A 16380-nucleotide genomic window follows, 5' to 3' on the forward strand; every position below is an offset into this window, starting at 1 on the left:
GGTCATTATAAGTGGAAGAGTACATTATTATCCATAAGGTGGGCATGACTCGTGTATAACTTGTGTGCTACTTCTGATATATACTACATATTCCCCAGTCTTTATAGTAAACTGGTCTGAGTGCCCGGCATTGTCCGGGTGTTTGGAGGTATGTGTTGAGCAAAAAAAAAGTGTTAGTAGCAGGCAGGCTTGAACCCGTACCGTGAAGGAGGAAACGAACGTGGGGAAAAGAAACGTGATGTGTTTGCTGTTGTGCCAATCGCTAAAACAGAAGTGATTAAGGCTAGACAATCGAAAAGAGGCGATGACTTAAAAAAATATTGGTGAAAAAAAGCGACTTCTCCTTGTAGAAAAAATGCCCAGTTGAGGGAATTAATGTTTTTAGCTAATTTTTCAAAATTTATTGTTTAATTTAAACATTGCATTAATAAAATCTGGATTTTTCTGTAGACAAATGCTCATATTATATAATCTTGTAATAATGATTTTAATTGCCAAAGAACAAACTGTGCCAATTCGCATTCACAGTGATTGTTAATATAATGATTATTTGTCTGTACACGATAGCAAGTCTCTCGTGGGCCCCGTCCATTCTAGTTGTTATTAAAAAGTTGAATTTGGTTTTTGCAGCAGAGTGAACTTGTAACATTCAATATAATGATATTCAGATATGGAGTAATCGCCACAATGCATATATATATGTATATATATATATATATATATATATATATATATATATATATATATATATATATATATACGATGCACAATCACGTTGACACACCGAAGTTAAGCAACGTTGAGCCGAGTCGTAGTAATTTCCAGGTTGGTATCTAGAGGCAGATTAACTCACTGGGAGAGATGCACCCCGAGTCTTAGTTAAGACATGCGTTTAGGAGAAGGTATTTCTGATGTAAAAAACCTGCGTGGTACTGTGTGCTTTGCCTTCGAAGAAAGACACAAAGAGAATATATATATATATATATATATATTCTCTTTGTGTCTTTTGCAAGAGATTTTCTATCTCTCAATAACTTTAATATCTCCATCCTTCTTTTTTCTCAACTTTATTTCATTTCTATTCGTCTTCCCTTTCAGATATGGAGTAATCGCCACAATGCATATATATATATATATATATATATATATATATATATATACTAGCAGTTCCGCCCAGCTTTGTTCGGGCCCTATGTACTGTTAATAAGGTTATGTGAATATGCAAAGTAATGCCTTTGTGTATAATAGTTTTCCTTAACTACCATAGAGAAAAGGCAGACAGACAGACATTTTCACTTTTATAGATATATAGATAGATAGATAGATAGATAGATTGGATGCAATATATAGTAATGATTTAAAAAGTATTAAAAAAAAAAAGACTCATGCGCCACCACCAAGAATCGAAACCAAAACGTTCAGCTCAAGTTGTGTCATGGATTCCAAATTTAAATCATAATGGAATGAAATGTGTTATCTCCAAGAAGGAGCCCCTTGATCTCTTAAAACTGAAGTAAAATAAAAATACGCCTGAGTATGGCACAATCACATTGACACACCGGTTCTTGCCAGATCACTGAAGTTAACTGGTGCTACCAGATCAGGCTGTCTTTTGGCTTCCTGAGACGAAATGCACCTACATTGATGTTTTTTGTTTTCTGATCTTTTTTGTAAAACTTAATTTTGTTCTGCAAAACCAAAAACAAAAACAACAGCCCCCCTTCCCTCCCCTTTTCTATCTCCCCCCACTCCCAGACCCTGTTGGTGGAGTATCAGAATACACTGACTGCCCCCCTGCAGAGAGTAAAAGTCCCTCAATGGGGCCACCTGTTGGCCGTAGGTGGCGACCCGTAATGCCTTAGAACGGGATCCTGGTGGCTGAGCAACTCACGACCTTGGAACCAAATGGCCGTGATTTAGCAACACTCCACTTTGGCCCTTCCTTCGGCTAGACGGGCGGTCGGGCAGGCTCGACCCGACCAACCGGCTAGTCATGACAGTCCCTAATAATAGTAAACCCCCATAAAGAGAAACACAAACACATTATACTCATATAAAAAATTTAAAAAAAAACACACACACATACTACCATTAGAAGGCGATGGCAAGGGCCAATCAGATGGTGAAAACTGATGCTATTGACAACTAACCCTTTCTACACCTTGCTGGGTCCAAGGAAATGAAAAAAATCGTCATAAGCAGCTATACTCACTGTTTGAGTATATCATCATTGTATCCCTGAGATGCTTGGGCGAATGGGTTTCCCCTCAACCATCTCCCAATTTAGGGCTCCGAGGAGGGTGGGGAGCAAGGATGATGAAAAAAACAAAAAATATTCTATGGCTTCCAAAAAAATTAAAAGGCCCCATCCAGAAAGCGATGAAGATGAAAACACAAACTTTCCGGAGTATATAATCTTGGAATCGCAAGATAACACACAAATAACTAAAATGTCCCCATTCAAAATCGAAAGAATTATCAACAAAAATCTGAACACAAAACAAATTAAAAAATTAAAAAATGGAACTTTACTTATACAAGTATCTACTAAAAGTAGTGCCGAAGAAATTTTAACATGGACAAAGTTCCATGATATAAACATCAAAGCCTACCCTCACAAAACCCTCAACACCTCAAAGGGAGTCATCAGATGTCCAGAACTAAACACCTGTTATCTAGATGAAATAAAAACAAACCTAAAAAATCAAAAAGTTATAGATACAAAAAGAATTACAATAAAAAGAAACGAACAAACAATTAACACCAACACATACATATTAACTTTTAATACTCCTACTCCACCAACTGAACTCAAGATTGGATATATTAACATTAAAGTAGAAACATATATCCCCAGACCACTTCGCTGCCTAAACTGCCAAAAGTTTGGCCACTTCAAAGAATACTGCACCAGGAAAGCAGTATGTCCAAAGTGTAGCAGTAACGAACACTAGGAAACAGAATGCCAAGGAAATATAAAATGCCCAAACTGTGGAGAGAACCATCCAGCATACTCATCGCTCTGCCAAAACTGGATCAAAGAAAAAAAATAAATGAACTCAAATATACTAAAAACATAAGTTTTACTGAAGCCAGGAAAATTATTGAAACAGTCACCACAACAGAACCAACTAGATCATACGCAGGTGCAACCAAAAATCAATTAAAAACAATAGAAAAAACTGAACTAAAGGAAATCTCTACCCTCATAAAATCACTTGATGAACTAGTTGAGACATTGAGGGCCACCTTACGGCAACTGCTGTCAACTCCAGCTGTACTTGGAAATAACTACTAAACAATTGAGAGTAAAATCTCACCAGATCCAAAAAACCAAACACAATCCCCTAACAAAAAATCCACACAAACTGAAAACATCCCAAAATCAAAAGAACACTCGCCTAGTACCCTCCACAAAGGAACCAGAAAAGAAGAAAACCAAACAGTAGATATTCAAAATAGATTCCAAATTCTAAGAAAAATGGAAACCGAAAACACCCTGGAAAAAAAAAAGAAACCAAACACAAGCAATCAAGAGCGAAAAAATGATAAAGATTCTCCAAAAACATCCGAACAGACAAGAACAATAAATGGGAAAAATTCCTCGAAGAAAACCAGCCCCACAAAAACCAAACCATGATCTCGCTCAACATCTAAAACCAGAGATAAATCAAGCATAAAAGCTAACAAACCAATTGAACACAAAGAACCAGAAGCTATGGAAACAGAAACCGAATCTACCAATGATAAAAAGCTCACAAATGCTCAAACGCACATGAAACAGTCCAATGATTCAAATACAAGAACTACAGACCAAAATAAATTTAAAACCTCCTTGGAAACAATGGAAATAGAAGACAAAACTTCTAAACCCCCATAAAAAAGAAAACACCCCTATTCCCAAGACAAAAGGGAAATCAAATACATAAAATCTAAACTATGGCCAACAAAATAATGCAATGGAATTTCAGAGGCATAAAAGCCAACCGGAACAAATTACTTCTACTGATATCCGATCTATGTTCCACAATAATATGCCTACAAGAAACCTTTTTAAAACCATCTGAAAATATAAATCTCCAAAGTTTTACTGAATACAACTATACAACAAATAACCCAAATAGAGCTTCAGGAGGAACATTCATTCTCATTAACAAAAACACGGCATAAAGCCAAATAAATCTACAAACTAACTTACAGGCAATTGCTGTCACAGCCACCCTACATAGAACGGTCACAATTTTCTCCATTTATCTGCCTCCAAACGACCCCATAGATGAAACCGAAATAGAAAAACTCATCAACCAACTTCCTCGCCCCTTCTTATTATTAGGCGATTTTAATAGTCATAATGTTAGTTGGGGATGCTCAAACACGGATAGAAAACGAATCACTATAGAAAATATTATCAACAACAACAATCTATGCATATACAACAACAAAAAACCAACCTTTATTCACTCTGCTACAAATTCATCCTCAGCAATTGACCTCTCTATAAGTGATCCTAGTATCTTTATAGATTACAATTGGACAGTGCATATAGATGCCTGTGGAAGTGACCACTTCCCAATAACTTTAGAACATTTTGGTCCTGAAATAATTTCAAAAATTCCTCGCTGGAACCTTAAAAAAGCTAACTGGAATAAATTCAAATTACTATGCAAACACAAACTCGTACCTGAAAAATGTGAGAAAGACCCAATCACTCACTTTACAGATACCATTATCTCAATAGCAGAAGAATGTATTCCTAAAACAAAATCATCAACCAAGTATAATCGTTCCTGGTTTAATAATGACTGTAAAAAGGCTATCAGGCTACGATGTGCTGCATTAAGAAAATTCAACAACCAACCAACTACTCAGAATTTAAACAACTTCAAAATATGCAGGGCTAAAGCACGCCGAACAATAAACGAAGCCAAAAGAGAATCGTGGAAGAATTTTGTGTCTAAAATCAATAACACCACCAAAGACAAAACTGTATGGAATATGATTCAGAAAATATCAGGAAAAAACACCAGTCCCCCTGTCAACCACCTCTGTGTAAACAATAGTAAAATAACAAAAAAAGAGGACATGGCAAACCTGCTTGCAGATACTATTGCAAATAATTCATCTTCTAAAAATTACGATAAAAAATTCCAGATCATTAAACAGGAATCAGAAAAAAACAAACTAAACTTTAAAAGTAATAATGAGGAAGAATACAACAAACCTTTTACCATCCATGAACTAAAGGATCCATTAAAAAAAGCCAACAACACGGCTGAGGGACCTGATAAAATAACGTATGAATTTCTAAAACAACTACCAGATGAACCATTAAAGTATTTACTTTCTATTTATAATGACATCTGGCTCAATGGCAATCTTCCAGCCATATGGAAACAAGCCACAGTCATTCCTATACCAAAACCAGGAAAGGATGCATCTGACCCCTCCAATTATCGCCCCATAGCTTTAACAAGCTGCGTGTGTAAGATCATGGAGAGAATGGTCAACACCAGGTTAATTTGGTTTCTGGAAACAAATAAAATAACTAATTTTCAGTGTGGCTTCCAAAAACATCGTAGCACAACAGACCATTTAATTCGTTTAGAAACTTTCATCAGAAATTCATGTATACAAAAAAAGCATATGGCATCATGAAAGATCTTAAAGAAGCTGGAGTGAAAGGAAGACTACCCATCTTCATCAACAACTTCATAAATAATAGACTATTCAATGTCCGTGTAGGAACATGCCTATCGGACATCAAGGAACAGGAAACGGGAGTTCCACAGGGAAGTATTTTGTCGGTAACACTATTCAGCCTAAAAATTAACAGTATTGTTGGATGCATAAACCAATGTGTGGATTGTTCCCTATATGTTGATGATTTTTTAATTGCATATAGCTCAAGACATATCCATATAATTGAGCGTCAACTTCAACAATGCATTGACAAAATAAAAAAAATGGACAACTAAGAATGGCTTCAAATTTTCCATTAACAAAACAAAATGTATGCACTTTTGTCAACTAAGAAAACTGCACCCAGATCCTCTTTTAAAACTAGATGATATTCTGATTCCTGTTGTAAATGAACATGAATTCTTAGGGTTAATACTAGACAAAAAACTTACATTCATCCCTCATATAAAACATCTTAAAAATAAATGTAATAAAACCCTACAGCTAATGCGGGTCATTGCCCACATAGATTGGGGAGCGGACAGACAAACCCTATTAAAGTTATATAGGTCACTAGTGCGATCGAAACTAGACTATGGTAGCTTCATTTACGGTGCCACCAGAAAGTCGTATATAAAGATATTGGACACCGTTCAACATCAGGGCCTCAGGCTTGCGCTGGGAGCCTTCCGAACTTCCCCCATCGATAGTCTCTATGCAGAAGCCAATGAACCCCCATTATCAATTCGACGCGACAAACTAGCCTTGCAATACTTGACCAAAATTCTCTCTTGCCCAGAAAATCCTACTTACGACTGCATTGCAAACTCACTAGATTACTCGCTCTATGATAGAGAAAAATAACAACCAACAAATCCAACCTCTAACTGTACCTTCAATCCAAATTACCAAAATCTATATGACCAAAAAGTAAAAGCTATAAAACCTTTTGGGATCCGTACAAAACCACTAGTAGAAGATGCAGGTATCACAATCACCAATATCCATAATGTCAACCAACTAAGCCTTCCACCCTGGCTACTAAAACAACCTGAAATCATCCTTGAATTAAATAACCTCCCAAAAAATCAAAGCCATCCACTAACCTTTCAAGAAAAACTCCTTATCATTCAGGAAAAACACCCAAACCATCAGCACATATACACAGATGGGTCCAAAGACAGCAACAAAACCGGATGCGGAGTCGTATCCACTAACATTACCTTACAGAAGCGACTACCAGACCATGCCTCAATTTTTAGTGCCGAAGCCACAGCCTTAGATATGGCACTAGATCTCATCACTGACCTTACCCACAACAATTTTATAATTTTTTCTGACTCCCTATCGGTACTCGAATCCTTAAAGAATAAAAATTTAAATAACCCACTACTCATCAAACTACTACAAAAAATACACACTCTCTCACAAAAAAAAAGTATCAAATTCTGCTGGATCCCCAGTCATTCTGGAATTCAGGGCAATGAAAAAGCTGACATAGCTGTCAAAAATGCTTTAAAACTCCCTAAAAGCAATATAAAAATTCCACATTCTGACTACAAACAACAAATAATCTCATTATGAAGAAATGGCAAGAAAGATGGAATAACTGTCCAAATAATAAACTTTTCAAGATCAAGCCCATAATAGAAGAACGATTACCAGATGCCAGAAGATCACGTAGAGAGGAAGTGATTTTGTCCCGTATTCGCATAGGACATACGCACATAACCCACTCCTTCCTGCTAAAAAAAGAAGACTCTCCAGAATGTTTTGCATGCCAAGAACCTTTTACAGTAAAACACTTTCTTTTGGATTGTGGCGATCTCGCGCATATCCGGCAAAATTATTACCATGTCAACAATATGAAGGAACTATTTAAAAAAATAAACTCCAACAAAATACAAAAAGTAAATCTATATAAAAGAATATAACTTTAATTCAATCCAATTTGTGTGAGAGAAATGAAAAGACGCGTGTTGTTAGTTTTAAATATAAAACATGGAGGCCTTTATTTCCAGTGCGCATGCGTGGTTGTTACAAAACAAGGATTGTCATGAAACGAAATGATAACGTTGTTACAAAACTAGGATTGTAACGAAACGAAACGATAACATCGTTACATCCCCCCTTTACCAATATGAAGATTATGACATTGAGCATATTCAATATATGATAAAAGGTAATTCAGGGTAGACTGCCTGAATAGCTACAGCGAAGCAGGGGATTATTCTGCCTCATGAATTGCTTGCTATACTTCTCTAGAAAATGTTCACAAGTTCATTTTTTGATGGTGGTCGTACCATCCTGCCACTACGAGTGTATTGTTGGGAGTCTCTTTGTGGAGACTGAGTTATACATGCAGGTGGTTCTGCAAATGTTACATGCTTTGGCGTTTGTGGTGGTGTTGGCCTTATTGGAGCACTCCTAATATGCTGCCGGTTTCTCCGTAGCATATATCCGTTTGCAGTTTGTAGGAGATATGATCGGGGACTATCTGCTTGAGAAGCTACGGTTGCTAAGTCCCAGTTTCCGTGTGTAGGGTTTTGTGCTCTTACCCTCTGGCCAGGATATAAAGGTGGTAGGTCTTCCTTGAGCGCATGCTGGTCAAAATATTTTTTTTTTGCTTGTGTTGCCTTTGTTTAAAAGCATCATATATTTGATCCTGATCTTGGTGGTTGTTTTCTATTTTTGTTGCAATTGGGGATTGGATTCGTCTACCCATGAGTAGCTGTGCGGGGCTGGGTATGGCGTTTGAGATAGGTGTGCAGCGCCAGTGCAATAATGCAATTTCGGGTGTTGTCCTAGATTGCTTGGCCTTTTTGAGGATGGTCTTGATGGTCCTTATCTGGCGCTCTATGAAACCATTTCCCTGTGGTCTTCGAGGTGAGGTGGTCTGATGGTTGAAACCCCATTCTGTGGCAAATTCGTGGTAAAGGGCGCTTGAGAAGTGCGGCCCGTTGTCACTAACCACTTTTGACGGTATGCCAAACTCCGCGAAGGTTTGTTGTGTTATTTTTATGACAGCACTGCTTGGTGAGTGGGCAGGAAACTGTTTGATAACGGGGTACTTGGAGTAGTAGTCTGCTATGATCATCCATTGATGTCCATGGAGCTCGAAAAGGTCTGTTCCAACTACGTCCCATGGCTTTGTCGGAATGTTGTGCTGCAGAAGAGGCTCTGACATTTGTGATGGCTGATGTTGTTGACAGATGCTACATGAGCTTGTAAATTGTTCGATGTCTCTGTTTATATTTTTCCAATAGACAGTGTCTTTGGCTAGGAGTTTGGTTTTCTCCTGTCCTAAGTGAGCGGTGTGGAGTTGCTTTAGGATATCTTCTTGGAGGGTCTGAGGAATGACAATTTGTTGTCCTTTAAGGATAAGGCCGTCATCAATTGATAGCTGATCTCTTAGGCTCCAGAATTCTCTGATATCGGTAGGCAGTTGATTGATTGTCTCAGGCCATCCCATGACAATGGTATCTCTTAGCTGGTTAAGCAGAGGGTCAGCTGTTGTGCAGTCTCTCAGTTTTTCAATGCAGTCAGCAGAGAAACGAATGGTGTCAACTCGAACATCCAGATCGATAGGGTCCGAATTACCAGGTGATGGCAGGCGTGATAACCCATCAGCCAATATGTTTTCGGATTCCTTGTTGTAGGATAATCTGAAATTATATCCCTGTAGCTGGATGAGCATTCGTTGTAGGCGAGCTGGAGCTGAGGTGAGAGGTTTGTCAATGATCATGACAAGAGGTTTGTAGTCAGTGACAATTTGGAAACCATGACCGTATAAATATGTGTGGAATCTATGTGTGCTAAACACGATTGCCAGTAGTTCCCGCTCGATACATGCGTCTGTTTGTGTCAGGCTCTTGCTTGCGTATAAGACAGGCATTAAATTGCCAGCTGAGTCTGGTTGTAGAAGCGCTGCTCCTATTCCATGAAGACTTGCGTCACAGTGTAAGTAGATTGGGCGCTTGGGGTCAAAGTAGTGAAGCAGGGACGTTTCAGACACTTCACTCTTCAGGTTTTTGAAAACCGTCTGGTGGTGTGGCTCCCATTGGAATTCTGACTCTTTGTGAAGTAAGTCACGTAATACAGTGGTTTTTGAGCTGAAATCTATAATAAAGCGGGATAGGTATGTCATTACACCTAGAAACTGTTGCAGTTCTGTTTTATTGCGTGGTTCTGGCATTTCCTGTAGGTCTCGTACCTTTGCTGGGTCAGGTTTCATTCCGGAATGGGTGCATATATTTCCGAAGAAGGAGATTTCCTGGCGTTTTATCTCGCATTTCTTGGAATTCATTGTGAGGCCCTCTTGTGTGGCGACTTCCATGAGGTGCCTTAGGTTGTTGTCATGTTCATGTTCTGTTGAGCCATATACAACAATATCATCCGCTATACTGCATGCTCCTGTGCACTTCTCAAGTATTCTGTCCATCTCGAGCTGCTAGATGTCTTGGCTCACGTTTAAACCAAATGGAAGTCGTTGGAAGCAGTACCTTCCAAATGGTGTTTGAAAAGTGGTCAGGATCTGGCTTTCCTGGTCAAGCTTTATAGACCAGTATCCTGCCTTAGCATCCAGTTTTGAGAAGTATTTTGCACCTGCAAACCGGTGATTGAGTTCCTCAACTATTGAGATTTGATGATACGGCCGCATTAGGGCTTTGTTTAGTGCCCTTGGGTCTAAGCAGACCCTTATTGTGTTGTCGCGTTTGGTTATATATGTAAGGGAGCTTACCCAGTCAGTTGGCTCCTCAATACGACGAATGACATTCTGTGACTCCATCTTGTCTAGTTCAGCCTTGATCTTCTCCCGCATGGCTATTGGCGGTCTTCTTAGTGCGTCTATGTGGCATGGAGTGTTAGGGTTGGCAGTGAGCTTGTGTGTTTTCTTGAACTCGCCAATGCTGTCGAATCTGTCAGGGTATAAACGCATCAGATCATCTATGCTGTTGATAGGTTGTTGCTGAACGGATATGGCACAGTTCATTGTCACAACGTTGAGGGCTACAGATGTTGGCAGGCCCAGTATAGCTGGTCTTGGAGTGTTGACCACATAAAATTGAGTGTTGAGCCATGAAAAGTCCTTGTATTTGCACCTGATGTTTGTGGTGCCATGGCATTTTATTTCAGTGTTGTTGTATGCTGTCAGTACGCATTTCGTTGAGTTTAGTGATCCAGGTATTGGGTTTCCGTCTTCGTTTATGGCGGAGGGGCACATACTGCGGAATATGTGTAAAGGTAGTGTGTTTCCTGTGCATCCGTGTCTACCTTCAGTTTGAGGCTGTGCGTACCTGGGTAGTCTGTCAATATAACGTTGATATTGGCAAACACTTCATTTTGTGTTGTTTTTTGTTTGTGCAGTGGATGTTCACTGTTAATAGTGCTGAATGTGAGGTGCTCCATCGCCGCATGTAGTTTTGTTGTGGCTCGGTCGTCATGTTCAGCAACGCTGTCGACTTTTCGGCCTGTTCCATGTTGTCTGTGCCTTGGCTGGCTGCGGCTTTTGTGCCAGGGTTTTTCTTGTTTCCTGGGTCTGAGTCTCGCTGAGAAGCACAATTTGGCCCAATGGCCCATTTTCCCGCAGGAGCTGCATATGTCGTTCTTGGCAGGGCAATGCTCCTTGCCAAAATGGTGGTCCCGTCCACAATTTTTACACAAGTTGCTGGTATTTCTGTTGCCTTCCTGGCGTTCGCGACCACCGCGATTTATGGTGTCTATCTGTGACAGGCCATGTAGTTGGTGTATTTTGTTTATATACACGGCTGAAGCCTCATATGTGCATGCTAATTTCACAGCCTCTTCTATTGTGTAGCCCTTCGGCTTGTTCAACAGTTCTTTTTGTAAGTCCGGTATGGGCGTGTTGGCTATCAGTATTTCTACTAAACGTTCGTTCATTTCATGGGCTGTGAAATCGCATTTCTTCGCCTGTAAGCGACACCTGTTTAGAAATATGTCGGTCGTCTCGGTAGGTTTTTGTTGGTATCTACTGAGTTCGAGCCTACATATACGGTGGTTGGTTGCCGGTTCCAGCTGCTCCAAAAATGCGTTGAAAATTTTGTTGGCGTCTCTCCGGTCTTCGTTTGACATAGACCAACTGCTGTATCTACGAATTCCTTCCTCGCCAGTTGCGAGTAGAATGATAGGCACTTTCTCTTCTTCTTTAGTTCCCTTCGCTGTGAAATAAAGTTCCAAACGTTGTTGGAATATCTTGAATGACTCTGCAGTATTAGGCGAGTCCCAGTCGAGAATGGGAACTGGTATCGATATATTAGCCATAGTAGTAGTAGTGTTGTTGCGAGCTTCAACGAGCGTGTGTGTGTGTGTGTTTTACGAAGTTTTGGTTCGAAAAGAAAAGAGAAAAAAAAAATATAATGTCTTACTTTTATCGTTGTTTTATTTTATTTTTCCCTTTATCTCGTCGCTGTCACCATGTCAAGCTGTGTTAGCTCGTGTTGTGTGGTTGGTTAATAGAGAGAAATGAAAAGACGCGTGTTGTTAGTTTTAAATATAAAACATGGAGGCCTTTATTTCCAGTGCGCATGCGTGGTTGTTACAAAACAAGGATTGTCATGAAACGAAATGATAACGTTGTTACAAAACTAGGATTGTAACGAAACGATAACATCGTTACACAAACCACTGAAGTTAAGCAACGTTGAGCCTGGCCAGTACCAGATGGGTGGCCATTTGGTAAGGCGAGGCACTCTATGTACCTTTTGGGAAGGTTGGGTGTGGGGCCAGCACCCTCACCTTGTAAAAAGAACTCCTTGTTACAAAAACATCTACAAAAGTTGTAGATGGCCTATGCCCCTCCAGGGGATCAAGGGCTATGGAAATACGCCTGAAGAAGGTCAGAGGTTATATCGACTGAAACGTTGTAAAAATTTCACTGCTTCATCTCAAAAATTATATGCCTGAAGAATGTCGGAGGTGACATCGACCGAAATATGTGAAAAATCACACTCAAGATGAGAACAGTAGTCCAAAGAATCCAAATAATACGAATAACCAATCCTCATCAAAAAAATTCACAAACATAAAAATTAAAATATATAAAAATTTATATTGCAATTAAAAAAAAAAATTTTTTTAAATTAATATTACAATGATTATATAAAAAAATTTGTATGTCAATCAAAATTTTTTTTAAAGAATGAATATTGCAATTAAAATTTTTTTAATTAATATTACAATGATTATATATAAAAAAATTTGTATGTCAATCAAAATTTTTTTTAAAGAATGAATATTGCAATTAAAAATTTTTTTAATTAATATTACAATGATTATATAAAAAATTTTGTATGTCAGTCAAAATTTTTTTTAAAGAATGAATATTGCAATTAAAAATTTTTTTAATTAATATTACAATGATTATATAAAAAATTTTGTATGTCAGTCAAAATTTTTTTTAAGGAATGAATATTGCAATTAAAAATTTTTTTAATTAATATTACAATGATTATATAAAAAATTTTGTATGTCAATCAAAATTTTTTTAAAGAATGAATATTGCAATTAAAAATTTTTTTAATTAATATTACAATGATTATATAAAAAAATTTGTATGTCAATCAAAATTTTTTTAAAGAATGAATATTGCAATTAAAAAATTTTTTTTAAATTAATATTACAATGATTATATAAAAAAATTTGTATGTCAGTCAAAATTTTTTTTAAAGAATGAATATTGCAATTAAAGTTCTGGTTATAATCAAGTAAAGTCACCGTAAGTTTTCTGCGAACCTGTTTCCTGAAGAGGTGAGGACTCAGGAAAGTCTTTTATGTTTTTGCATGACTAGCGCGACAGACTAATGATGCAAAAGTTGATAATCATTTGCAAGAATTCCTGTGGCGGCAGCGAATAAAAGACGACTGGAAATATTTGGTATTGGATACATTTTTTCTTATTTATAATAATTTAAAAAATTTTATTTTTATTTATAATAATTTTTTTATTTTTTATAATAAAAGCGGACATATCTGCTAGTAAATAATGGAAGTTGTTGCATTTTTATTAATCCATTTTTTTTTCTATTTACAGATATAGGACCAAGCCCTGGAGAACAGAATCTATTTTCCTGCAATCTTTGTGGATTGTCTTTTTCAGTTAAGTCCATGCTGAGTCATCACGTATGTATGTATACTGGAAAGAAGCCGTTTTCCTGCGAGATTTGTGGCTCTTCATTCACTCAGAAATCAAGTTTAAACAGGCACATACAAACGCACAGCGGAGTGAAACCATACTCCTGTGAAATCTGCAAAACGTCCTTTACGCAAAAATCGAGTCTTAAAACGCACATGCTTGCGCACACGGGTCTTAAACCATTCCCATGTAAGATATGCGGGTCTTTATTTGCAAAGACGTCAAACTTAAAAAGCCATATGCACATACATACTGGAGAGAAGCCATTTTCTTGTGAAATATGTGGATGCTGTTTCTCTCAGAAGTCGCATCTGAAACGTCACATGCAAGTACACACTGGTGAGAAACCATATTACTGTGAAGTGTGTGGCTGTAGTTTTTCTGTTAATTCAACGTTAAAAACACACATGCAAATACACACAGGAAAGAAACCATATTCGTGCGAAATATGTGGTTCTAGATTTTCCAAACCATCAACATTGAAAAGACATATGTATATACACACAGGCGAAAAGCCTTATTCCTGTGATACATGTCAAGCATCGTTTTCAAACCCGTCTACTCTGAAGAGCCATATGTACGTACACACCCGGCAGAAACCATTCTCCTGTGAAATCTGCACGTCTTCGTATTCAAAGCAATCGCTTTTGAGAGACCACATGCGAACCCACACTGGTGAGAAGCCATTTTCCTGCAAGATCTGCAGGTGCTCATTTTCTCGCAAATCGACTCTAAAGATGCATGCGAGTATACACAGTGGGAAGAAACCGTTCTCCTGCGATATATGCCAGTCTTCGTTTGCCCGTCAAGCACATTTGAAGCGGCACATGCATGTACACACTGGTGAGAGACCTTTTTCCTGTGATGTATGTGGCTCTTCTTTTTCTGATCGCTCAACCGTGAAAACGCACATGCACATACATACTGGAAAGAAACCATTTTGCTGTGAAACGTGTGGATCTTCATTTTCAAAGCCATCAACTTTGAAAATTCATGTACGTGTACACACCGGGGAGAAACCCTATTCTTGTGAAATATGCGGATCTTCATTCTCTTTGAAATCAACTTTGAAAACACACCTTCGTATACACACAAGATAAAAAATTTTAATTTGTGTGTAGATTTGTCTAATGAATTATTATGCATAATTTAATATTTAATTTAATTTTATTTAATATCTGAGTTACTTTTTCTAAATATGATTGGTTTTACACTATATTTTCTTAATTGGCCGTTAATTTGCAGATCTATCTTTGTACACACCATAGAAAATTCAAATACCTTCATGACACTAACTTTTGGTGTTTTCAACATTTAAATATGCATTAATTTATAGATTTAATAATCAAAGAACAGTATAAGTTATACTGCTAGATTATTTTTTTAATTGTAGAAAGAGGTTTTATATTCTATACTACTTGCTAATAAAATAAGTCTTAACTCTTCTTGAGTTGTGAATATATAAATAACCCTACAGATTGTTAGTGTTTTGAGCAAGTGATCAGGAAGTCAAAATTATCTATTTATCTCTACTTTCTTGATCAGACATAGAAAACATACAAACAACATATGGATATTCGAATTATCATTCTTTAAAAACATTGGTAGCGGATACTTACACAGATTGTCAGTGTTTGGAGCAAGTGATTAAGAAGTCAAAATAATTTATTCATCTCTACTTCGTTGATCAGACATAGAAAACATACAAACAGCATTAGGAGTGGGATACTTCAATTTGCTGAAGAAAGATTTATTGTAGCTGTCAAGATCAGGGTTTACTCACATAAGCATTTTTAACAAGTTGCTGGTCTACAAGGTTTTGCTACTCAGCAATTGAGAGCCTTAGCCACATAATCTTATTGGAAGATGGCTTTTGCATTGTCTGCCACAACAAGTACGTAAATACCTCTGTTGGAAAATCTGGAGAGAGATGCAGCTTGACGAGAAATGAAGCACCACTGATAAGATAGACATTCAGGTGGACAGATATATAAAAAATAAGGCCATCCAGCCAGCTATTGTAACTGTGCCACAACAAGTATGTTGGGAGATCAGCAGAGAATGTCTAACATCTGGTAACATGAAGCACCACTGATAACATCAAATGGAAAAGTAAGAGTGTTCGATAATAAAAACATACATGTCGGCAGATATATAAATGATAAAGGTATATATGTAAATATAATAGATACATAAATGAATAGGGTATATATAAATATAATAGATATATAAATGCTAAGGGTATATATAAATATAATAGATATATAAATCATAAGAGTATGTATAAATATAATGTATAAATGATAAGGGTATATATAAATGTAATAGATATATAAATGATAAGGCTATATATAAATATAATGTATAAATGATAAGACTATATATAAATTTGATAGGTATATAAATGATAAGGGTATATATAAATAGAATATATAAATGATGAGGACATATATAAAAATAATAGATATATAAATGATAAGGCTATATATAAATATAGCATATATAAATGATAAGGCTATATATAAATTTAATAGGTATATAAATGATAA

General features: G+C 37.1%; 1 protein-coding gene across 5 annotated transcripts in view; it reads left to right on the top strand.

The window, feature by feature from the left end:
• LOC145270429 (uncharacterized) overlaps nucleotides 1–16106 on the top strand; it is a 101147-nt gene extending 85041 nt beyond the window's left edge. For 2 of the 5 annotated variants that reach the window (XM_080126072.1, XM_080126071.1), the window contains exon 8: nucleotides 13730–16096. In XM_080126072.1, coding sequence (XP_079982198.1) covers nucleotides 13730–14931 — 1202 coding nt within the window. In that variant the 3' untranslated portion in view covers nucleotides 14932–16096. Of the gene's footprint in view, nucleotides 1–13729 lie in introns of all 5 variants that reach the window. The other 3 variants (XM_080126074.1, XM_080126075.1, XM_080126073.1) reach the window with 3 other exon arrangements.
• Nucleotides 16107–16380: the final 274 nt, after the last annotated feature.

The sequence above is a fragment of the Euprymna scolopes genome, chromosome 46 (assembly GCF_053919585.1).
Source record: "Euprymna scolopes isolate OS-2025 chromosome 46, ASM5391958v1, whole genome shotgun sequence".
Taxonomy (NCBI): domain Eukaryota; kingdom Metazoa; phylum Mollusca; class Cephalopoda; order Sepiida; family Sepiolidae; genus Euprymna; species Euprymna scolopes.